The sequence below is a fragment of the Cervus elaphus genome, chromosome 32, assembly GCF_910594005.1.
Source record: "Cervus elaphus chromosome 32, mCerEla1.1, whole genome shotgun sequence".
In the NCBI taxonomy this organism is placed as follows: Eukaryota; Metazoa; Chordata; class Mammalia; order Artiodactyla; family Cervidae; genus Cervus; species Cervus elaphus.
In genome coordinates, this window is record NC_057846.1 from 21,671,898 (window position 1) to 21,698,527 (window position 26,630).

The 26,630-nt window shown below is 38.8% G+C and overlaps 1 protein-coding gene across 7 annotated transcripts in view; it reads left to right on the forward strand.

Moving 5' to 3' along the window:
- TENM3 (teneurin transmembrane protein 3) overlaps positions 1-26,630 on the forward strand; it is a 614,750-nt gene that overhangs the window by 538,056 nt on the left and 50,064 nt on the right. For 5 of the 7 annotated variants that reach the window (XM_043893315.1, XM_043893317.1, XM_043893318.1 and 2 more), the window contains 7 exons: positions 4,830-5,046; positions 6,061-6,180; positions 7,013-7,274; positions 10,961-11,228; positions 12,496-12,639; positions 19,159-19,408; positions 20,113-20,133. In XM_043893315.1, coding sequence (XP_043749250.1) covers positions 4,830-5,046; positions 6,061-6,180; positions 7,013-7,274; positions 10,961-11,228; positions 12,496-12,639; positions 19,159-19,408; positions 20,113-20,133 — 1,282 coding nt within the window. The remainder of the gene's footprint in view (positions 1-4,829; positions 5,047-6,060; positions 6,181-7,012; positions 7,275-10,960; positions 11,229-12,495; positions 12,640-19,158; positions 19,409-20,112; positions 20,134-26,630) is intronic. The other 2 variants (XM_043893319.1, XM_043893320.1) reach the window with 1 other exon arrangement.

A 26,630-nucleotide genomic window follows, 5' to 3' on the forward strand; every position in this document is an offset into this window, starting at 1 on the left:
TACCTTTAGCAGGGAAAAAAAAATTATTTAAAGACAAAGGAAACAGGGCAGGGTAGAAACTTAAAAGCAAGACTAAAGATTGACAAACTATGACCTCTGGGCCAAGGCTTGTTTTTGTAAATAAAGTTTTATTGAGACACAGTTACACCCACTTATTTACATATTGTCTCTGGCTGCTTTCGAGTTATCAAGGCAGAGTTAAATACTTGTAGCAGGGATTATATGGCCCATAAAACCTGAAATATTTTTTATCTGGTACTTTACAAAGTAAGTTTGCCAACCACTGTTACAAACCCGTGAAAGTCCTAGGAAAGATGAGAGCATATTTTTAAATAACTAGAGCAATAATACTGAGGATTAAGTGGACGGAAGCATAAACTATATTGTCTGCTTTATATCAAAATACCACTTATATTGCAAAGCCTAACCTGGAGAAAGAAAGGCTCTTAACTGATCATTGAAGTTGTTATTCAGTGGGTTTTGAACATTTCTGATTTTCTTTAGATCTTTTTTATGATTAATTCTATTAGATATGGCTTCTACACCAATACCAATTTAAGCCAGCCTCATATTCCTGAGACTAAAATGGAATGTCGATGATTTTAAGAAGCTCATCTACGAAGTCAGTTTTACTACAATAGACATCTGGGCAAGTGGATAATCAACTTTAGTGGTACTAGATAGCCCTAGCTATGTGAATATAGGCAAAGAATGAAAAATGTTTTCTCAAGTTATAGGAAGCCAGATTCATAAGCATCCATCACTTGCTTGGGCAAGTTACTGATAAACTCTGCAGAAAAATAACAAACCATGCGTCCCTGCATCTTGGCTGTTGAAAATGAGATTCTGTCTCTGATTGATGTTAGCAGAGAGGCTTGTAAAAATGCATTTCCAACTGATTAGTTCAGAAGGTGTCAATCTCATGCAGTTTTATGACCTGCAGACCACATGCCAGATGCACGTTTGGTTTTTATAAACTAACAAAGATGAATGATGAGATTTGAGCATTCCTGTTTGGCAACTGTAGCATATAGTGCCTAAAGGAAGGCATTCAGGGAGTATTATGGGGGACCAAAGGAGGGGGGGGTTTAACCTTTAACTTACCAGGTTAATGGAGATAAAATGTAACCTTTGGAGGTTTCGCTACTAAGTAGTTTCTAGTTATGCTTTAAAAATGAATGTAAGGGAAAAACTTGCAAGAATATCAAATATTTATATGGAATTACTCTCCCAAGCATACTCGTTCTAAATCCATGGGGTAAGAACTCTTAAATACACACACACACACACACACACACACACATACACATACACACGTGTATATGTATATACATGTGTGTGCGTGCTCAGTCGTGTCCGACTCTTTGCAACCCCATGCACTGTAGACCATCGGGTTCCTCTGTCCATGGAATTTTCCAGGCAAGAATACTGGAGTAGGTTTGCAATTCCTTCTCCAAGGGATCTTCCCAACCCAGTGACTGAACCCGTCTCTTGTGTCTCCTTCATTGGCAAGTGGTTTCTTTACTAGCTGAGCCACCAGGGAAGCTTAAATTATAAAACATACTAAAGATTCCTCATGAAGTCTCAACCGTCATGAGGTTGAGATTATAAATCATGAATTGTTATTAAAAGAATTTTTTAATTGTTTTTTTGAAGCTAAAGTGATTTGGGTGCAATAGGTCAATCATCTGCTACTTTAAAAATCTGAGTCTTAATAACTTACACTTCTGTGTCTTTGAGACAGATGGAGAAAAAATGCAGTATATTGCATATTATAACATATCCTTGTGAAAAATAAGCTTCTAGCATAGTTTCATCTTTCTTCCACTAGAAATATTGAGAAATATTTAGACATTTTTCATCTTTGTGGCCTTTTGGTTAAAAAAGCAATATTTTGATAACTTTCTCTGAAATTTCAAAGCTCAGTTTCATTTGATTTTCTTAAAACATGGTTTTGAATTTTTGTCACAGAATAGATATGTGCTTTCAAATAATTAACAATCCATTTTTTAGAAGTATAACAGACATACACATGAAAATGTAGCTATAATAAAGAAACTATAAGATCTGCTTATCAGAAATTCTGACTCATACATTTTCATGTATATAAAAATGATGGTGTCAAAAAGTTAAAATAGTCATGCAAAAGAGTTCAGCATCATACATTTAATTCTAATACTTATTAAGCTCTTTTTTTTTCAACTGTATGGGCAATAGTGAAATTTTTAGTTAATGTCTCTGGATAAGCTACATCTCTTTCAGTTTTAAGTGACAGAAAAGCCAGCCCAAACAGGCTTAAGAAAGAAGGCAGTGCTTTGACTTCTAGAACTGAAAAGCCCAGGTCAGATGCAGCTTATTGCAAAAGCCCCAAAGATGTCACTGTGACATGCTTTTTTCCTCCAGCTCTTGACTTTGACTCTTCTGGGAAGGCTCCATTCCCAGACAGGTTCTAACATAGTGGCAGCCGGGGAGATGGGGTAAGCCCAACTTCACGGCCTTACAGCTCCAAGCCTGGAGGGATGGGGATGGGATGGGATGGCTTTTTAGATAGGTCCTGAAGTTCAGTCCAGTTTGACAGATTAGGTCCCATGTCCATTTCTGAACCAAACACAAGGGGAGATATGCACATAGACCGAAAGTTGGGGAGGACTGGCTATGCAAATGAAAATTCAGAGTAGCTACCCAAAGAAGGGAAAAGGAGTGTTAGGAGAAACCAGAAGTGCCCGCAGCATTCTTTTCCAGGGGGGCAAAATGGCTGAAGGACACAGCCAGGCCGCTCAGCTCCTGTTTCTTACCTTATCTGTGTTGTGTTGACCTGCTTATAGACTGGGCAATGTGATTCAATTGAGTCTGTTTTATGTTGTCTCAGTTTGCTGTCAAATAATGAATGGGCAAGCATATGTTCTATCAATAAGAGTAGCCTAAAGCAAAAAAAGAAAAAAAAAGACTATTTTTTAAAAAATAAAAGTTGTTTCAAAACACCTGTGTAAATAAAACATTGTTCAACCAGATATTTTCAGCTGAGTTTGCCATAATAGGATCATGCTGAGACCTGAAACTTAGGTTTTAAGATTTTATAATGATTTTGTCCAGTCTCCCAATGGTGATTAAAGTCTGCAGAAACTAATGTTTTTATTACTCTGTACTGAGAAATGTAGTAGCCAAACAGATCAAAATTCATGTATCAACTGGTCACTGAAAAATGACCTTAAAGAATAATGTCATGAAACCATTATCCTAACACTCTTATCTGCTAATGGGGTGGTTTATATGCTTCAAACAAAATTCTTACATGGCCCATTGAATATAGTTTCCTTTTGATGTTCCTGGAGAAGGCTCAGGAAGAGTCTAACCTTTATTCTTTTTATTGTCGCCAACAGTGTAGGTCAATTGTTAGTGATAGATTTCTTATCATTTTCAGTATTATAGCTTATTTTCATTAGCCATATTTTTATTAACATCTTCATTTTAGAGGAGACATATTAATAGAGCTCAGGTTCCTCTTTAAATTTTGAGAAATGACTTAATTATATTTGGGATATTCTTTACCATCCTTGGGCTTCCCTGGTGACTCAGACGGTAAAGAATCTACCTGCGATGCAAGAGACCCAGGTTCGATCCCTGGGTCAGGAAGAGCCCCTGGAGAAGGAAATGGCTACCACGCCAGTAATTCTTGCCTGGAGAATCCCCATGGACAGAAGAGTCTGGCGGGATACAGTCCATGGGGTCGCCAAGAGTAGGGTACAACTGAGCAACTAACGCTTACCATCCTTGGGAAAATGATTTCCTTGAAAGGTGACTGGCTCATCTCATCTATCATATGTTAATTTGTATTAGTATTTCACAGACTTCCATTTTCTGACCTTTTCCCGAATTTTAGCTGGGAGAACAGCCAGTCAGTGGAGTGGTTTGCACACACACAGTAGTTTTCGGTCGGTGGGGTGGTTTGCACACAGACAGTAGTTATCATTCGGTGGAGTGGTTTGCACACACACAGTAGTTTTCGGTCGGTGGGGTGGTTTGCACACAGACAGTAGTTATCAGTCGGTGGGGTGGTTTGCACACACACAGTAGTTACCAGTCGGTGGAAGGGTTTGCACACAGACAGTAGTTATCAGTTGGTGGGGTGGTTTGCACACAGACAGTAGTTATCAGTCGGTGGGGTGGTTTGCACACAGACAGTAGTTATCAGTCGGTGGGGTGGTTTGCACACAGACAGTAGTTATCAGTCGGTGGGGTGGTTTGCACACACACAGTAGTTGTCACACACAGTAGTTGTCCAAGTGCGACGTTGTATTCGGGCGCAGTCGGTGGCACCTTAAAGCAAATAAAACAGTAACACCAGAGTTCACCAATCACCATCACAAATACAACAATAGTGCACAAGTGGAATATCACAAGAATTACCAGAATGTAACAGAGACACAAAGTGAGCAGATGCTATTTGAAAAAATGGCACCGATAGACTTGTTCCATGCAGTGTTGCCACAAACCTCTGATTTGTTAAAAAAAGAAACAAGCTCAACATCTGCAAAGGGCAATAAAATGAGATCTGCCTGTAATACATTGTTCTAAACTGTCGTTTTTTATTTTTTATTCAGAGCCAACATTATATAATTCTTTTCAGTCATCTTCAATGCAAACAGTTACTGTCTGTGAAAGCAACTGCAGCTATTGTATTTGATTTCAAAAAGGATGCCAGGAATTACTGTTAGATGGGAGGAACAAATCGTTGGATGTGAAAAAAAAAAGCCAGCCAACAAACAAAACTTATTCTGCATCATGACCGAAAAAGGAATTTTCTAACTGGTTTACATCTCTCTCTGCAGATGGACTCATTGACTGCATGGATCCTGATTGCTGTTTACAGAGTTCCTGCCAAAATCAGCCTTACTGTCGTGGACTGCCCGACCCCCAGGATATCATTAGCCAAAGCTTACAGTCACCATCTCAGCAAGCTGCCAAATCCTTCTACGACCGCATCAGTTTTCTCATAGGATCTGATAGCACCCATGTCATACCTGGAGAAAGTCCTTTCAATAAGAGGTTAACGCACTTTTCCTTACATAGATTTGTAATGATGATTATCAACAGTTATAAGCCCTTAATATGAAATGCTGATGACTGCAAATTTGAGGAAACTGCCTTTTTTAAAATGTAGTTTTTCATCGTTTGGCACATCCTTCACCAAACTTCATGTTTCAAGCATTTTTGACACAGTTCACATACTTTGTCAGTTTCAGTACCGGAAGCATAACAGGACATCCCATTAAGGAGTCAATAAATCCTCATTTAACTAGTTGATTTTCTTAGCACAGTTGGAAGTGTTTCAAAAGAAGCAATGCAAAGACCCCAAAAAGGCAAAACAGAAGTGCACTTTTTTTTTTAAGCTGAGCTCACTAAATAATATAAATTATGAATTAATGTAATGGAACTGCTAACAGCATGGCAGTAAGATTGCATGAGCTGTCGGCCTGGTGCTTTGTAGAGCGGTAATGACCTGAAAATAAACCAGTAAGTGAAAGCAGGTGTCTTGTGTCTCACTGAGCAAAAGAAGATGATTTACACCAGAACTCCTGGGTCTGCAGCAGTTTAACAGCATTAATGCAGTTAGACCCAGCAGTTGATTAAAAGTTGTTGCACAAATGTTCCTCATTGCCCCCTTAAATCTTGTACTTCTCGTTCCCCACGGGTTTCCGGATTGCCTTGGAATTAATTGGAAAGTATACTTTCCTTCATGCAAGCACCAGATATATGACTTACGAAAAAACGCACAGTTTATAATTTAAAAAATTCATCTCTAAATTATTGGTCTTGATAACTCTCCAAAACCCAGATTGCAATGAATTAAAACCCAGGGTAAACACCAGGTATTTCAAGAATGTGGATTGCAGTGAATTATAAGGAACACTGTCTTGGGAGTGTTTCCAGTCTGGTTTTTGTGACTACAAGTGCCTTGTGATACTGCTATTTTATCCTTAGGTTGAATTATCTCCACATCATGATAATGTTTGTCTGAGGAGATAAATGTTCAGTCTAATTCTTCTACTCTTCTCACAGCCTCGCGTCCGTCATCAGAGGCCAAGTGCTGACTGCTGATGGAACTCCACTTATTGGAGTGAATGTCTCATTTTTCCATTACCCAGAGTACGGATATACTATTACCCGCCAGGATGGAATGTAAGCTAGTTCCAGCACCCTATCTTTCTTCAAAGTATTTTAAGTATAAAAACTACGCTTTTTTTTTTTAAATCACCAGGCATGATGCCTTAATGTCCCTTTTAGTTTGAAAATGCAACAACTTTTAGACCAGAGATCTGTGACAGTATGTGGTGGCAAAAATTTAAAGTTATATATTCATGTAGGTTTTTAAAAGTTGATCTCATTTTCTAAGGCATAATAAAAGTATTATGGTTTTATAGGAGAATGTTCTTTCTTTGTCTTAGAAGATTCGTTTTGAAAAAAACTTTTTTAATTTTTGGTCACACCCCACAGCATGTGGGACCTCAGTTCTCAGAACAGGGATTGAACAAGTGCCCCCCTGCATTGGAAGGCTGAGTCTTAACCACTGGACCGCCAGGGAAGCCCCCATGTTGAAATATTTGAGAGTGGGACTTTGTAATATCTACAACCTAAGTTCAGATGGTTCTAGAAAAGGAGTGGATGGATAAAGCAAACTTGTACAAATGTTAATAAGTTAGTAAATATAGGTTGAGGATATATGCATGAGTTGGAATAAACTCCGAGAGTTGGTGATGGACAGGGAGGCCTGGCGTGCTGCTGTCCATGGGGTCACAGAGTCGGACACGACTGAGCAACTGAACTGAACTGAAGGACATATGGATGGTCGTTGTATAATTCTTTTAATATTCTCATAGATTTTAAACTATTTCATGTAAAAGTTGGGAGAAAAAAAGGTCTTTCTTATAAAGCATATTGATTTAAGGAGGCGAGTGTTGAAAGTCACACGAGATCTGGGTAATTCACTAAATATGTTTTTGTGTTTTCCCAGGTTTGACCTGGTGGCAAATGGCGGGGCTTCTCTGACGCTGGTGTTTGAACGATCCCCGTTCCTCACTCAGTATCACACTGTGTGGATCCCATGGAATGTCTTTTATGTGATGGATACCCTCGTCATGAAGAAAGAAGAAAACGACATTCCCAGCTGTGACCTGAGTGGCTTTGTGAGGCCCAATCCTATCATCGTGTCCTCGCCTTTATCCACCTTTTTTAGATCATCTCCTGAAGACAGTCCCATTATTCCTGAGACACAGGTAGAATATTCTAACCAGCAGTGCTTTTCAGTAAACCATTTTCAGATCACATGGTTTCCAAAGAATTTTTTTAAAGGATTGCAGAATTCCAGTGCTATCTTAAGTAATTCTCTGGAATGACATGTAGAATGTGGGGTGTGTATGTGTGTGTGTAGTAAATAAGAGTTATTATATTAGGATATCTAACTATTTCTTAAAGATCTATTCAAAATACTTTTTCTTCAAGATATATCTGTGTCTATTTATTAGCTGTAGCCAGTTGGGAAAACAGCTTTAAGTGCAACAGCTAGTAATGTCTTTGCTCATTGATTCATTCATTGGAAAAGGCTTTTAGTGCCTGCATGTATCTGACCTCCTAACTGACATTATACCAAGTGCTACTATATGTGGTCATTACTCTTAATGTTTTACTGTTTAATTATTATTGTGAGCAGAAGATATGTTAGAAAAGATGAATCTCCATAGAAAATGTTCATTAATTTTCTCACAGTATTTTTAAAACACGGCATCATGTCTTAAACCCTAATAATATAGGGTTAATGATATAGTTCGTGAAGCCATATTTTTCACAGGGAAAAATTATTGTGTAAGTTTTAAAAAGATAACCATGTTTTCACTATTCATTTCTATCTACTGAAGTATCAGGGGATCGTTTTCCTTCCTGTATGGTTCCAATTAGAAATAACTTTCAGATCTTAAAGGCAGGACATTAAGTACAGCAATAATGGACTTCATATGTAAACAGCTGAGTAAAAACATGTGGTCTTTAAAATACAACAGCACTGAAGAGCTTGGCCGCATTTATTCTTCAAATATTTATTGAAATACCTCTTCTGCACCAGGCGCTCTTATAAGGAGACAAAGCAGTACACGGATCAGAGGAAGTACCTGCTTCCAAGAAGTTTGCCAGTTTACACAGAGAGACTGAAAACAAACAAATATATGTCAAGTTGTGAATAAGACTTCATTAAAATAATGAAGCAGGGTAAAGTGGATGGAATTGCAGTTTTATATAGCATGGTCCCGGAAGATCTCTTCGATAAGATTACATTTCAGCAGAAACTTTGAGAAGAGAAAGAATAAACCTGGAAAATAGAAGGTCATTCCAAGCAGAGCAAAGAGCAAGTTCAAAAGCTCCAAGGGAAGAACAGGCTTCCCTGCTGGCTCAGTGGTAAAGAATCTGCCTGCAAGGCAGGAGACATTGGGTTCGATCCCTGGGCTGGGAAGATCCAGCATCGGAGGAAATGCCAACCCACTTTGGTATTCTTGCCTGGGAAATCCCATGGACAGAGTAGCCTAGCGGACTTTGTAGTCCATGGGGTCCCAAAAGAGTCAGACACAGCTTAGCAACTGGACCAACAGAAGGGGAAGAACAAGAAATGGGCCTGTTCACAGAACTACAGAGAAGCTGGCACATGTGGCTGAAATGAAGGAGGTGATGTCACAGATCACTGAAGACCATGGCAAGGATGAGGCTTTTCCTGTGATCATTGAGTAACTAGAAGCTGTGAGAGGATTTTAGGCTGATCAAATACAGTTTCTTATTTGCTTCTTTAAAAGATCATTGCAGTTGCTGTCCTGAGAATATTGTATTTAGGGCAAGGGTTGAAACAAAGAGACCAGTCAGGAGGCGGTCTCAGTAGTAGGAGAAATGATGGTGTCTTGGATAAACGTGATTGTGGGTAGAAGGGGTAAGAAGCATACAGTGAAGCTTAATGGTTGGTTTTTCCTCGCTGGCTTGATTTGCTTTTCCACTAGTGCAAAATAGTATGGTCAAATTAAATTACCTAGGAGAAACACGTTTTAATGAGTTAAATTACAGATTATTTGTTCCCGTGAAGTAAGCTAATGATGACAAAGACAGAAATCAGTTATTTAAAATTAAGAATAGCATGATATTTTGAAATAGAGATATAACTCCTGGAAGATCACAGTATATATTCATGAAGGTATCTATAGGAAACCTATCAAATTTATGTGAAATTATTTTGAAAATAAATTAAGAGGAAATAAATGATATGCTTTAAGTTATAATCACTTACATTTTCAGGGCCATCCAAGTCACTGAATCTGTTTTTCAAACTAAGCCACCAGTATTTCACCCCCAATGATACGGAACAGTGAGTTCTGTTCAGATGATTCACCCTGAACCCAAGGGTCCTACTTAAGTTATTAACATCTGTATGACAGACATACATCATTCCTAACTGTTTCATGTGAGAGGAGTTGGGAGGAAGAAAAACACTACTGAACACTGAATCGCTGTTTTAAGATTTTTCCAACACGAAAAGGTAGTCCTTTAAGTCTGAGTAATGAATATTCCTAGGGCAATCTGAGGAAACCTTTGAGAATGCTATTTAATTCTTAGTAGAGAAAGTGGTGAGCTCCTAGGGTGGATTCTTAAGCATAGACAGCATTGTACATTACACAAGATGTAGTAAGCCCAAGTGAAAGTGAAAGCGTGTCTCTCAGTCTCTTTGCAACCCCGTGGGCTGTAGCCCACCAGGCTCCTCTGTCCATGGAATTCTCCAGGCAAGAATGCTGGAGTGGATAGCCATTCCCTTCTCCAGGGGATCTTCCTGACCCAGGAATCAAACCCGAGTCTCCTGCATTATAAGTGGATTCTTTACCATCTGAGCCACCAAGGAAGCCTGAGCCTAAGAAGAGCTAGTATTGTTAACCAAACTAATAGCACTGTTAGCAAGTAGAATCTGAATTATTTGGATTTATTTTATATACACCATAACATAGATTTTTTTTCAAAACATTGAAATCCTGTTTCAACATAATGTATTTTGCATATGTCAGGATAAATTTATTGGCATTCATTGAGCACATCACACTGATGGGTACATTGTGGGGTTAGGAATATGATTTTTAAAATTTATAACAGATTTTTATGCAGGTAATTATATTAACTCTTTACACTCATTTCAATTCATACAGTGTATATCGAGTGTCTTTTGCAGACATTCAACAGCACGTTAATTGTTCTCTGGGGGGAAATTTATGCAACTTGAAAATATTAGTTCATGTACCATCATATCAAAAATCAGCCATGAGTGCAAGCTCAATGTTTAAATAATTATGGGAGTGTGCTGTTGTTATATTACCTTCCAAGGTGAATATGGAATTTGCTACAATTTAACCCAAGTGAATTGGTCTGTTTTGTTACCATTCCTGTCTTTCCAGGCTGTGACCAGTCAGCTGTTGAGGCCATAGATGTAGGTTTAACCCCTAAATGAGCCAGCTGGCATGGGCCAGATCTTTGGCCTGGGCCATATTTCTGTGCTGAGCAAACCATCTTACAAATGTCTGCTCTAATTCTCCAGGGCAACGGGGGTGAAAGATGGGTTAGTGAGAATCCACTGTGACTATAAACTAACAAGTCAGTGCATGTCAGCCTGATGGAGCAGTCACAAAATTCCCTGTATGAGAAGTAACACCTGAACTGTGATTAATTCAAGATAAATGACAGGAAGCTTTTAGGAGGAGAAAAATCGAGCTGGCAGCAGCGTTATTTTTAATTATTGAATAAGATAACATCTCAAATGTGTTTTTGTGGATACTGACTCTTTGGGATCTTATCTTATTGTTAATTGCTTTGCTGCATTCTTTTAAATGTATTTTACCTAATAGTCATACACGATCCCCGTTTGAAACTTCTGCTTTCTCTTTCAACCTAGGTCCTCCACGAAGAAACCACAATTCCAGGAACAGACTTAAAACTTTCCTACCTAAGTTCCAGAGCTGCCGGGTATAAGTCAGTACTTAAGATCACAATGACCCAGTCCGTTATCCCATTTAATTTAATGAAGGTGCATCTGATGGTGGCTGTCGTGGGAAGACTCTTTCAAAAGTGGTTTCCTGCATCACCGAACTTGGCCTATACTTTCATATGGGATAAAACAGATGCATATAATCAAAAGGTCTACGGTCTGTCTGAAGCTGTTGGTAAGTCCCTTGTAAATGTATTATATTCTGCACCAAAACCACTGTGCTGAACTCAGAATTAACAGGAAATTCATTGTAACCCAAGGAAATCCGTGGATAAGCAGAGAGGATGTCAGTAAGGTTGCCTAGAAAGGTTGTAAATGGTTGGTTTAGATCTACAATAGGAAAAAGGAGTATATTCCATATGATGAAAGGGAATGTGAAATTTCAGGTTTTAACATCCTTTTTTTCATGTTTTTTTCCTCATCATGTCCCTTCCTTTTTTCATTTTCTTCTTTCCTTGATAATTTAATCTCAATTTTCATTAACCTTTTTTACATTTCAGTATCTAACAACATGTAGTTTCAAGTCATAATGATATTTTAACATGACATCAGACAACGTTTGTGTCCAAAAATTATTTCAGCTCTTCTGACTGGAAGGACTGGTCAGTTCAGCAGAATGATATTCATAAACTGTCAAACCAGTTGTTTCACTGCATAATGGGACGATGCAATCAGAGTTTGATCTGTTGAGATATGCATACTGTGGCTCCAGGCTCAGGCTCAAAATACCCAGGAAAACATGTTACCTGAAAATATAGTAGGCATTTTATCCTGAAATTAATATGTAATTTGGACTGGAATTTATTCAGATCAGATAATTGCCCCTTCTCCCTTCACTTTGTTCTAAATTTTAAAACCCATGTTTCTTTGTGAACTCTGAAGTTTTCCTTTTGAGACTTGTTCCTATCAATCTGCTGATAGTTCTATTGTTTATTCCTGATAAGAGCATGTGAATATAATGTTGTAACCTGGCTATCTGTGTTTGCTCTCTTAAACCTTACTTAGCGTTAATATTTTCCATAACTTAATACTCCCGGAGCCTAAGCATCTCTGATTATTCAGATAGTAAATGGTACTTTTTGTTGTTATTGTCTGATCACCATTTGGGGCCAATTTATCTGATCTAACTAGTGACTTCCCCAGTTGCTCAACCTGAGCTTCATTTTGTACTGTGGACCCTTTGTGAAAAAGTGGTGTAGGGAAAAATACTAGTTTTCTATTAAGTCAATACAAAAATAATATTTGGAGATCTTTTTTTTTTTTTAGAAAACCACCTTTTATATGATCAAATCTTCTCATATAAAAAATGACTCTGTTCACAAATAAGTAGAAATATGGTCTCAGAGCACATCTGTGAAAAAAGCAGTTTTATCAAGATAATAAAATAAATTGCATTTCTGCCTGTGGTTGGGAAGATGAACCATGATTTGTTCTGATTCTAGTGTCAGTGGGATATGAATATGAGTCGTGTTTGGACCTGACTCTATGGGAGAAGAGGACTGCCATTTTGCAAGGCTACGAATTGGATGCTTCCAACATGGGCGGTTGGACATTAAATAAACATCATGTGTTGGATGTTCAGAATGGTAAGAGCTTGTCCACAGATAGTTAATATTATTCACTTTCAAATCAGTTAAATTGGAGCAAGATTTTATCCCATGCATGCTATAGGGTCAGAATTAGCAGGGGGACAAAAAGTATATTTTTAAAGACTTCAGGGAATCCATGGTGGTCCAGAGGTTAAGACTCCATGCTTCCACTGCAGGGGACATGGGTTTGATCCCTGGTTGGGAAACAAAGTTCCCACATGCCACATTGTATGACCAAAAAAATAAGTAGATTAAAGACTATGAAAACTTAAAATGGAAACTATGTAATATACTTCACAGTGTTCATAGTCTCATCACCAACATAGTTTTCCTAGAAAGTACTTGAGTTGATCCAGAGTGCTTTAGGTAGGTTTATGAAAAATGGAGGGAGGGGGATTTTTTAAGTAAAGAAAAAACTAAAATTCCAAGTGGCTTTACAAAAATATTTCTAATAGATCTTAATCTTTTAAAAAAAGTAGTCCATTCTCAGTATCTAGAATTTTTCAGTTCTTCTTAGATTGCATTTGAGGGAAAAAAAAAACTTCTCCCACTCAACCTGGGTTACATTAGCTGTTTTTTGACTTTACAAATATTAGGAAAAAATACTCTGGGAAAAGGAAAGCAAGAATCAAAGAGTATTACTTGTTGTAGATCTGATAGATAAATATGCTCTGAGAAGCACATGTCAGATCTCATAAACCAAAAGATATAAATTTCTTGCAAAATGTGACCAACTTCATGTCATAAAGAACATTAATTACATTAAACAAATTCTGTTGTCTTTGCTGTATTTCTAACATTTACCCACATCCTGGCTAGCTTCCCTGGTAGCTCAGCTGGTAAAGAGTCCACCTGCAATGCAGGAGACCAGGGCTCCATCCCAGGGTTGGGAAGATCCCCTGGAGAAGGGAACAGTTACCCACTCCAGTATTCTGACCTGAAGAATTCCATAGACAGCATAGTCCATGCGGTTGCAAAGAGTCCGACACAACTGAGCAACTATCACTTTTACTTTCTTTGGCTACATCTCAGATAATATACAGGTACATTCCCATAGAGAGAGGAGCCTGGTGGGCTACAGTTCATGGGGTTGCAAAGTCACACACAACTTAGTGACTCAACAACTTTGCTAGAAAGACAGAACCCTAAGGTAACTTGCTCTAAAATAAAAGATACCAAGGGAACATTTCATGCAAAGATGGGCACAGTAAAGGACAGAAATGGTATGGACCTAACAGAAGCAGAATATATTAAGAAGAGATAGCACAAATACACAGAAGAACTTAATGATCATACAGAAAAGATCTTAATGACCCAGATAACCACGATGGTGTGATCACTCACCTAGAGCCATACATCCTGGAATGAAAAGTCAAGTGGGCTTTAGGAAGCACCACTACAAACAATGCTAGTGGAGGTGATGGAATTTCAGTTGAGCTATTTCAAATCCTAAAAGATGATGCTGTGAAAGTGCTGCACTCAATATGCCAGCAAGTTTGGAAAACTCAGCAGTGGCCACAGGACTGGAAAAGTTCAGTTTTCATTCCAGTCCCAAAGAAAGGCAATGCCAAAGAATGTTCAAACTACTGCACAATTGCACTCATCTCATGAAAGCAAAGTAATGCTCAAAATTCTCTAAGCCAGGCTTCAACAGAACGTGAACCAAGAACTTCCAGACATTCAAACTGGATTTAGAAAAGACAGAGGAACCAGAGATCAAATTGCCAACATCTATTGAATCATAGAAAGAGCAAGAGAGTTCCAGAAAAACATCTACTTCTGCTTCATTGACTATGCCAAAATGTTTGACAGTATAGATCACAACAAACTATGGAAAAATGCTAAAAATGCTTAGAGATGGGAATATCAGACCACCTGACCTGCCTCCTGAGAAATCTGTATGCAGGTCAAAAAGTAACAGTTAGATCCGGACATGGAACAATGGACTGGTTCCAAATTAGGAAAAGAGTACGTCAAGGCTGTATATTGTAACCCTGCTTATTTAACTTAAATGCTCAGTTCAGTTCAGTTCAGTCACTCAGTCATGTCTGACTCTTTGTGACCCCATGGACTGCAGCACGCCAGGTTTCCCTGTCTATCACCAACTCCCAGAGCTTACTCAAACTCATGTCCATTGAGTCAGATGTATGCACACTACATCATGAGAAATGCTGGGCTGAGTGAAGCACAAGCTGGAATCAAAATTGGCAGGAGAAATATCAGTAACCTCAGATATGTATATGACACCACTCTTAGGGCAGAAAGCGAAGAAGAACTAAAGAGCCTCTTGATGAAAGTGAAAGAGGAGAGTGAAAAAGCTTGCTTAAAACTCAGCATTCAAAAACCAAAGATCATGGCATCTGGTCCCATCTTGATGGCAAACAGATGGGGAAACAATGGAAACAGTGACAGACTTGATTTTCTTGGGTTCCAAAATCACTGCAGATGGTGACTGCAGCCATGAAATTAAAAGACACTTGCTTCTTGGAAGAAAAGCTAAGACCAACCTAGTCAGCATATTAAAAAGCAGAGATAGCACTTTGCCAACAAAGGTCCGTCTAGTGAAAGCTATGGTTTTTCCAAATAGTCATGTATGGATGTGAGAGTTGGACCATAAAGAAAGCTAAGCATCAAAAACCTGATGCTTTTGAACTGTGGTGTTGAAGACTCTTGAGAGTCCCTTGGACTGCAAAGAGATCAAACCAGTCAATCCTAAAGGAAATCAACCCTGAATATTCATTGGAAGACTGATGCTGAGGCTGAAGTTCCAATACTTTGGCCATCTGATGCGAAGAACCAACTGATTGGAAAAGACCCTGATGCTGGGAAAGATTGAAGGCAGGAGGAGAAGGGGATGACAGAGGATGAGATGGTTGGATGGCATTACGGACTTGATGGACATGAATTTGAGCAAGCTCTGGAAGTTGGTGATGGACGGGGAAGCCTGGCATATGCTGCAGTCCATGGGGTCGCAAAGAGTCAGACATGACTGAGCTACTGAACTAAACTGAAATTAAGTCTTACCATGCTAGTAACTCTCTGCTCTTCTCTTACAAATAGCCAAAGAAGGAGATTTCATAATCTTGTCAAAATTAGCTTTTGTCTCATGAGAGGTTTTCAGAGGTACAGAATGTTGAGTCAAGCATCCAATACAACTAAATAAATATTTAACTATGATTGAAGGCTACTTTTTCTGATTAATGTTGCTTTGATACTGGTTCTTTTTGTTTAAAAAAAAATGATCATTGGAGTTGAAGAGGATACATTTTAAACTTCTAAATGTGCTAAATCTAAATAGTTTCCAATCCAGGACTTGAACATTCTCTTCTCCAGAAGAGAATTGAATGAGTTAATCAGTAGTAAGAAAAGGACAAATCAGCAAAACCCCTCACATCTTTTCTGGCGCATAGCGGTGCTGATGCTCTGCTTCCCTTGCAGGTGTGTCCTGGACGTCAGGTTCGGTTCACTTTGCACCCCCTAAGGTTAGGGACAGAGCATATAACTAGTGCCACGTGTGATACAGACTTTGAAAAAGTGGGGTGTCCCAACCAAGGAGGTTGTCCCACATGTCCTGTCCGATCATCAGCAGTGTCTAAAGCAGTGGTGGTTTCCGCCTCTGATGTTAGCCACGCGAGGCTTAACCTCAGTCTTTCAAAATGCAACGCCGTGTGCCAGCCATACCAGTGGCCACTCTTGATTGAATTCTCTACTGTTGTGACTTCCCTGGTGGTCCAGCAGTTAAGACTGTGCTGCGATGCAGAGAATGTGGGTTCAGTCCCTGTCAGGGAACTAAGATCCCACATGCCATATGGCACAGCCAAAAAATTGAAATAAATAAAGGATACGTTTTGATCGTCTCTCCAATTATAGTTCACATAGTTTGACATATTGCTGTATTCTTCCTTTGTTGTGAAAGTTGCTCAGTCGTGTCCGATTCTTTGCAACTCCATGGACTGTAGCCCACCAGGCTCCTGTCGATGGGACTGTCCAGGCAAGACTGCTGGAGTGGGTAACCTTTCCCTTCTCCAGGGGATCTTCCCAACCCAGGGATCGAACCCAGGTCTCCATTGCAGGACTGATTCTTTACCATCTGAGCCGCCAGGAAAGCTTCCAGAAGTTCTTTATAAACAAACCCAGAGGAAAACCTCTCCGTGTGTTTTCATTATTATGAGATTTTAGGGTAAAGTTCATAACCAGTTAGCCTAAGGATTTCACCCAAGAAATTATGAACCAGTAAAAAGACTACAAGCCGAGAGCTTCAGGAAAAACCGTATGTATATATTCAGCTCTCAGTGTAATATTCAGGAAGAGTAAGAAACTCATAAATATTCTGTGTGTGGATACATTTAATAAAAATACACACGCATTCTTCCAGAGAATAATAGATGGTTAAATTTTATTAAAATAACAGGTCAGATGTAAAAACTGACCCCAAATTCCATCCTCCCCAAAAAGTTATAAATGATAAAATATATATTATTTTAAAAGGCAAGGAAACCTACTTCACAGACTGAACTGAATGTGATTTCAAGTGTTATCCCAGAGCAGTGTGACAGGTAGTGGCTTTTCAAAGTGACGTGTGTCTAATTGAATAAACAAAGTGATTTGTAATCGTGACAAGGTGGACGAGCAATGGAAATACAGTAAGGAAGACAAGAAGGCAAAAACATAGACAGTGACAGGTGTTTGTGCAAGCACCCTGGAACATGAAAATAAATATTCTAATGTTCATCTTTCTATTCTGTCATAATAGAGGAGAATCATGAAAGACCAATCGTTCTAAGTAATGACTGAATGAATCAGATGCAGGCGAGCCATAGGCTGACTAGTAGGAGTTTCTGATGAAAATTACAGAACTGGCTGTTCTAGGAAATTATAGTTCCATCACTGTCAAATAACGCAATCACAGAAAGATCTTAGGGATCATTAATGTATTCTTTGAATATTCAAAGCAAAATGCTTTTTGTCTGTTGTTATGATCAAGCCTTATTTAGATGATTTTCCCTAAATTTGAATAAACTTGTTTTTTCAGTCCTGGTTTCTTTATGTAAATTGGCCATGATTCTTACATCACCCATGTAGCAGAGCATTAGAAAAGTAATGGCAGAATTCACCTAAAATGTGCTGAGCTATAAGAGGAACACCATTATTCTGCTTTCTTCTTCACTTTCAAATTATCCCCAAATGGGAAGAAAAAACACTTTCTCAATCTTCCTGTTGGTACTTTCTTGGGATTGATTCTTTTAACAGTATATCTGTTTAAAAAAAATGTATAAACAGCAGGTGGTTTACAGATAATAACATATTGAGAAGTGTCTTGAACGTGTGGAACAATAATGGCTGACCATCCGGTTACATCATAGCAAAATGCAACCAGTGAACTATGTTTAATAATGGTAAATGAGTAAAATTAGAATCTCCACTCACATCTAGTTTCTCACTTTGAAAATATTTATTTAAGATTTTTTTCTCAGCTTTTCGTTGAAGACCAAAATGGAGCAGACTGGCATCTTGCCTTAAAATTATTGGTATTTTCATGTCTAAAAGCAAAATTCACTTTAAATGATAAACTGCCCTTCCCTATTTTGTAATGTCTGAAATTTTGAATAATTACATGTGCATGCATTTTCATATCAAGTTGAAGTATAAGCAAGAAAAATACTCTTTCACAGTATAGTCATATGTTAGAGGTTTGATATATATTTTCTAGCTTTGTTTTCTGTAAAGTGTATTTAATTTTTTACAAATCAGTAATAAACTCCTAAAGAAGAAAGTCATATTGTTGGTGCATATTTTTATTAGTTGGATTCATATGGAATGTTTTCAACATCATTTAACAATTAGGCAAACTTGCTGCCCCCTAAAGAACATTGTGGGAGACCTGGGTTCGATCCGTGGGTTGGGAAGATCCCCTGGCAAAGGGAAAGGCTACCCACCCCAGTATTCTGGCCTGGAGAATTCCATGGACTGTATAGTCCAGGAGGTCGCAAAGAGTCGGACACAACTGAGCGACTTTGACTTTAAAGAACATTGTGTAGAGATGGTTGTCAAACTTGGCTACATGCACATTAAGATCATCTGGAGAATTTTTAAAAATCTCAATGCAAGGCTGCCCTCCTCACCCCTTGCCCCCAGATCAATTACATCAAAATCCCTCAGGGTGAGATCCCAGCATGAGTAGTTTATACAACTTCCCTTCAGTTCCAACATGTAGCCAAGTTTGAGAGTCACTGATGTCCAGAAGTCAGTTTCTAATTTTTCTTGTTAGGCCTTTGTTTCTTTCACCAGACATTCTTTAAACCCATAATGGATAGCATTTTTTGCTCTCTCCTATATATCTTATTATATAATATTTTACACTGGGTCATTGAATGGAGCGTTTTCTGATAGAACTTTGGATAAAAGTTTTCCCAGTCCAAATCGAAAAGGCACCAAACTGTGGCTTCTGTACTGAACCTGTTGACTTTTCATCTTTACTCCTTTTATCATAAGAAAAACCCATTTTATCTCTTCCAGGTATCCTCTACAAGGGAAACGGGGAGAATCAGTTTATCTCCCAGCAGCCCCCCGTGGTCAGCAGTATCATGGGCAATGGAAGAAGGCGCAGCATCTCATGCCCGAGTTGCAACGGTCAAGCCGATGGTAATAAACTCTTGGCCCCGGTGGCGTTAGCGTGTGGGATCGACGGCAGTCTGTATGTGGGGGATTTCAACTATGTTCGGCGGATATTCCCTTCTGGAAATGTAACAAGCGTTTTAGAGCTAAGGTATGTCTCTCCTTATTTTGGGGTTTCGATCATAGTGAAACATGCTTTTATTTTAAAATAATGTTGCATATGGTGTACTAATTTATTTACTTAAACATACCTTTCTAGTGTTTAAAATTCTCCTTAGAAAGCAGTGAAATTCTTGGTTCAAATTTGGAAAAGCCCAACAGGTGTATATTGTGCCCTAAATGTATGAAAGAGTATAAAATAACCTAGTATATAAAATCTCACTGATTCCAGTGAATTTTCTATACTCCAGTAAGCTAGAACTATGGGTTTTAAATTTCTTTAGTTATCTTTCGAAAAACCTTGTGATATAGGGTTTCAACCTTCAACTTTGGTTGAAATTAAAGCATAAAGTATTTTCCTACAGTATTAGAACATAACAGTAAACAAACAAAGCCTATAACTTTCAACTAGAATATCAAATCTTCAAATCGGGTTAACTCATTAACCATAATGCCAGTAGTTAGAATAACAAATTGTTATTTTTGCTTTGTTCATTTAAGTGTGTTTATCAAAATCATTCTGTTCTATAAATTGTTTTGATGAGCCTTGACCTACAAAATTCATTTCCAGTGTTAGTTCTGCTTAAGTTAGCAATTTTCCATAAAATAATTAAAATCTCAGTATTCAGTTCATTATATAGAAACCTTTTCTAACTATGCTTTTTTTCTCCACCCTTTTTATCTGCTTCCACCAAGAAATAAAGATTTTAGACATAGGTAAGCATCTTGCTTAAAGGTTATTGTGTATTTTTGAATGTCCTTTGTATGTGTCAACATGACTCTCTGACATTGTTTTCTAAGAACATTTTATCATGAGAGAGGAAATTCAGCAGCAGAGAACATCTGAGGAATGAAAATTGCACAAATGAACTATTATGATACAGCATATTGCAAAGCCCATATTGTGCATTATAATTTGAAAAATATTTTTGAGTTGGCTAGCATTAAATTTTGTCGCAGAAAACCATTATAATGAGCATCTCTGTGTAACAAAAAAGAAACCTGTAAATTTCAGGTACTGACTATAAGCCATTTTGAAGAGAACAACGTTTGAAGCACAGTTGAGAGTTTGAGGAGAGTTCAGTTTGACCAATAGCCCGGGCAGATCTGCTTTATGGGGCCCAAAGCTCATTCAATTAGGGGGACTCAGTTAAAGAAAAAGAACCTAAAGATGGTTTACATTGGCAAATTTTTTAAAACATAAGATCCCATGAACATGCTGCCTGGGGCCCTTGCACTTGGAAGGAACTCATACAAGTGGAGGAGACCTAAAGGTTAAGCTTTACTGACTTCCTGGTAAATTCATGACTGCTGTAGTCTAAACTGTGTATTTAAACCCCATTTAAACTGTATATTTTCCTAAGTTGAGAGAATTAATAGATTTGAGTTTTAAGAAGTAGTGTTTCCACTGACATTATTATGGAGGAAAAGACTTTCTTCAGGGCTCAGAATGAATGTCATTGAAGCAAAAATATAGGCTCCAAAGTTTCCAGATTCCATTTGCTCTGTGCACTTAGTTAAGAAGGTACAGGAAAGTTTTGTATGATGTATGGGCACTTTTAACTGAGAAACTTTCCCTGAGGACAGCAAAAAAAAAAAAAAAGTCGGGGTTGGGGGGGATATGTTTGAAAGGAAAGCTAGCAAAAAGAAAAAAAGGCAAGATATATTGGACATGATCAATCTGGTTTGGCCATTAAAATAGCTAATACAATGATATTGCATAGAAATCAATCCAACTATCACTAACGTGATAGTTAACGTGAAGTCCTTGAGATGAATAAATCCATGTGATTTAATTAAACCTTTGTGCAGAGATTGACAGCTAGGAAATAAAAAACAAAGGTCAGGTGAAAGGTGTGTAGCTGTCACATACCCATACGACCCATATCCACAGTCCCAAGACCTTCACCTGGGCTCCCCTGTTGATCTCACGCTATCAACTAGTAGCCCAGCCACATGCAGAAACTAGCACGGAATTTCTCCAGACTTCTGAGCATGAAAAGCTCTGCTGTTAGAAACCACAGCTGAATATCAAAATTGTTCTGGCCTGGGCTTTTTAGTAACTGTGGAGAAGAGAAGACGAGCTGGTGTGTACACCAACTACATGCAGAAACGCTGGAGGCGATACAGAAAAAATGATCAAAACAGCCACCTTTTTAACAGGCTGGGCTGTTCACACCAGGCACAATGCCAGACACACAGCAGCCCTGCAAGGTTACTAGGAACTAAGAGGGGCTCGAGGAGGTTATGCCTCTTCCCCCAAGGTACACAACTAAGAAATGGAGGACAGAGATTTGAACCAGTCTGGAAAAGCATGTTCTTTACACTACACCACATCAGTTCAGTCCAGTTAAGTTGCTCAGTCATGTCCGACTCTTTGCAACCCCATGGACTGCAGCCCGCCAGGCCTCCCTGTCCATCACCAACTCCCAGAGTTTACTCAAAGGCATGTCCATTGAATCAGTAATGCCATCCAACCATCTCATCCTCTGTCATCCCCTTCTCCTCTGGCCTTCAGTCTTTCCCAGCATCAGGGTCTTTTCAAATGAGTCAGTTCTTCACATCAGGTGGCCAAAGTATTGGAGCTTCAGCTTCAACATCAGTCCCTCCAATGAATATTCAGGACTGATTTCCTTTAGGATGGACTGGTTGGATCTCCTTGTTGTCCAAGAGACTCTCAAGAGTCTTCTCCAACACCACAGTTCAAAAGCATCAATTCTTCAGCACTCAGCTTTCTTGAGAGTCCAACTCTCACATCCATACATGACTACTGGAAAAACCATAGCCTTGACTAGACGGACCTTTGTGGGCAAAGTAATGTCTCTGCTTTTTAATATGCTGTCTAGGTTGGTCATAACTTTTCTTCCAAGGAGTAAGCATCTTTTAATTTCTTTACACTATACCACATAGTCAGTTTTCATCTGTCCAAGTGGCCAGGTTTCTATAGGCTAATTCCCTGGATTTATAAAAAGCTAGATTTATTTCACAATCATTGGATAAATTATGTAGAACTGCCATCTCTCTAGAAAAAAACCTGTGAGATTAGAGCTACATTATTAACAATACTTTGTACAATGAACTCCTTCTGTACTAGCACGTGATGTTTGGCAGTGATGCTCATTGTAACCCCTCTCTCATGATCCTTCTCTGTACGCTATCCCTGCTAAACATGGACTCTTGCATTTGCTTTATGTGCCATCCGTGTAAAATACAATGGTTTAGGTTTTAACTTGATGTCCATCTTCATTAAGTCTGTGTTGACTGATCACTTACCATGTGCTGGGTTCTTGGACAGATTGTAGTTATTGAGACAAAGTCGACGCTCTCAGAACTCTCAACCCAGTAGGGAGAGCAAGATGGACATGTAATAGACTAAATAACATCATCAATATCGCTCTTTGACACCTAATCACATGGCTTGTGTTTCGAGAGTAAATGTGTGGAGGCTTCCCTGGTGGCTCAGATGGTAAAGAATCTGCCTGCAGTGTGAGAGACCCAGGTTCGATCCCTGGGTCAGGAAGATCCCCTGGAGAAGGGAATGGCAAATCACTCCAGTATTCTGGCCTAGAGAATTCCATGGACAGAGAAGCCTGGCAGTCCATAGGGTTGCAAAGAGTCAGATACAACTGAGTGACTAACACTTTTTCACTCTCTCTGTGAAGGGAGAGATTAGGGGGAGATAGGAGTATATTTAGGGAAAGTTTCCTGGAAGGTTGATACTTAACGCAGGTCTAAAATGAAATCTGCTGACACAGAACAACCAGGAGAAAGGAGAGCAGTCATGAGGAAAGAATATAGAACAAGTCGAGTTACTTGCTCAGAAAAGATGAGTGGGACACGTTCTAAGAGAAACGCAATCCAGTTAAAAATTATGGTAACATCAAAATGACCATGTTGGTAGTAATGAGAGATCAGTAGGAAGGCAGGCTAAGGTCAGAGAGCTCAGGGCCTTGATGCTCTAAGGAGTTACTGTCCGGTCCTGCAGAGTAGCAGACAGTGGGGAACCGTGGTCTGATGTTGAACAAGATAGCAGCATCTCAGAGTGGCCTTTTAGCAAGATGAATCTGGTGTCGGTGTCCAGGATGACTTGAAGATCAGTTGGGAAGCTGTTATGTGAAACCATGAGATGCTAGGTACCTGAAATAGTCTGAGGAATCATGAAGGAATCAGCTGATAAGAGAAAGGAAGGCAGTGAATGGACACAGTGTGTGTGTGATGAGAAAGGGAAAGATGTAGGAAAAATTAAAAAACAAGGCTTTTAAGTCCGCATCATCAAACAGATGATAATAATCATTGAAAAAATTAGGGATTCATTTGCTGAGTAACTAATTTATCAAAATTGATATAACAAAACCAAGGTATTTCGGCTCATCAGAGCTTCTTCATTTAGCTTAAAAAATGAAAATTCTTTACAGATGCTTCTTCCTGTTTACCTACCAATATCATCTTCCTTCTATCAGATGATAGAATCCTACCTAGGCTTCCCCGGTGACCCAGCAGTAAAGAATCCGCCTGTCCATGCAGGAGACACGGGTTCAATCCCTGGGTCAAGAAGACCCCCTGGAGAAGGAAATGGCAACCCACTCCAGTATTCTTGCCTGGAGAATCCCACGGACATAGGAGCCTGGCGGGCTGCAGTCCGTGGAGTCACAAAGAGCTGGACACGACTTAGCGACTGAACAGCAACAAAAGGATCCTACCTGGCTTTCTCCTTTCCCCACTTTCCTGGCTAGCATAAAAGTAAGGAAAGGCTCAGGAATAGGTGGTAGGAAGAAAAAGGAAAAATATGTCTAAATATGTAAAAATGAACAGGGAAGTCAGTTATTAATGATGAGGTAAAGTAGAAAAATGAATGTTCTCCTTTTCCTATGCTTCATAGCATATCAGCAGTCTCATTAATTGGACTGATGGGGCAAATAATATGTTGAATAATAAAATAAATATAAAAGCATTCTTAATATTTTAAAATTCAGAGTATTCTGTCATACCCAAATGTATTAAGTATTTGTCAGGATATTGTATCAAATCACATTGTCTAGCTATACTTTTATGAATTGATATAAATACTACCCAACATATTAAATTTTTTACATAAATGAGAGCTTCCAAAATGCTTAGAAAATAAGTTTTTTTATATATGTTCAACATTTCCCCCTATGATGTTGCTAGTATGTTTGCTAACAAACCCCATTTGTAGGTAGTAAATTTTAGCTCATTCCTGATCCAATTCTTTAAAATTCCAAAAATAAAGGAAACTAAATTCATTAATTAATACCAGCCAAGGGGCATTTAAGCATGTAATTCTAAAAATCAACTTTGTGAATTTTATATTACCAATTAAAAGATCAAAGAAGTGTCAGTCACAGGTCTGTGAAATTTAACAGATTAACGTTTAGATACAAAACTCTAAAAATTTGATTCAGTGCTTCTCATTGACTTAATAGTTAAAAATTAAGCAGGCATAAAAATACCACATCCCAAACCCAAAGCCTTGCTTGCAATAATATAAACAATCTTTTGTTAGCCAGAAAATCATAGTTTTATACATTAATATAATTTATACTCCTTCAAACACTCTGTGTTCCAAGGGCTGTGGTACAGTTTCCAACTGAGAAGTTTTAAAGTGTAAATATCTGTGCTATAGCTTGGGCTCCCCTGGTGTCTCAGATGGTAAAGACTCTGCCTGCAGTGCAGGAGACCCAGGTTCAATTCTTGAGTCGGGAAGATCTCCTGGAGGAGGGGATGGCTACCCAAACCAGTATTGTTGGCTGGAGAATCCCATGGACAGAGGAACCTGGCAGACCCATGGGGGTTGCGAAAGAGTCGGACACAACTGAGCGACCAACATTCTACAGCTTGTCCTTTGCAAATACTTTTCTAGTCTAAGAAGCCTGAATTACGACAAAATAAATGAGCAAACCTAGTCTGCATTTACCACTGGATCTGTCTAAATCTATAATCTAATTAAGTAAGACGTAGAGAAGACAGCTTGGATCTAGACAGTTCAAGGTGAGTTAAGTGTCCAGGCACAGTACAGTATAGCACAGGTTCTTAACTTGATCTCAGCCTCTTTGGTTTTGATGCTGTTGGTCAAGGTCTCAATGTTATCGTAAACCTTTCTGAAATAAAAAGATCAGCCAGTCACCCAAGAAGGTTATTGTATATGGTTCTGCTAAATAGAGATTCCCCCAATCTATGCCTTTGGGAAATTTCCTGCACCCTAGTTGCCAGCATCTGACAGTTGGCAGTCATCATAGCCTCACATTTTCTTTTTTTTTTTTTTAGGATATCAGCATCTTTATTTTTTTTTCTTTTTTTCATTTATTTTTATTAGTTGGAGGCTAATTACTTTACAATATTGCAGTGGTTCCTGCCATACATTGACATGAATCAGCCATGGATTTACATGTGTTCCCCATCCTGATCCCCCCTCCCACCTCCCTCCCCATCCCATCCCTGTGGGTCTTCCCAGTGCACCAGCCCTGAGCACTTGTCTCATGCATCCAACCTGGGCTGGTGATCTGTTTCACCCTTGATAGTATACTTGTTTCAATGCTGTTCTCTCAGATCATCCCACCCTTGCCTTCTCCCACAGAGTCTAAAAGTCTGTTCTGTACATCTGTGTCTCTTTTTCTGTTTTGCATATACGGTTATCATTACCGTCTTTCTAAATTCCATATATATGCGTTAGTATACTGTATTGGTCTTTTTTTTCATTTATTATTATTAGTTGGAGGCTAATTACTTTACAGTATTGTAGTGGTTTTTGTCATACATTGACATGAATCAGCCATGGAGTTACATGTGTTCCCCATCCCGATCCCCCCTCCCACCTCCCTCTCCACCCGATTCCTCTGGGCCTTCCCAGTGCACCAGGCCCGAGCACTTGTCTCATGCATCCAGCCTGGGCTGGTGATCTGTTCCACCATAGATAATACACATGTTTCGATGCTGTTCTCTCGAAACATCCCATCCTCACCTTCTTCCACAGAGTCCAAAAGTCTGTTCTGTACATCTGTGTCTCTTTTTCTGTTTTGCATATAGGATTGTCGTTACCATCTTTCTAAATTCCATATATATGCGTTAGTATACTGTATTGGTCTTTATCTTTCTGGCTTACTTCACTCTGTATAATGGGCTCCAGTTTCACCCATCTCATTAGAACTGATTCAAATAAATTCTTTTTAATGGCTGAGTAATATTCCATTGTGTAT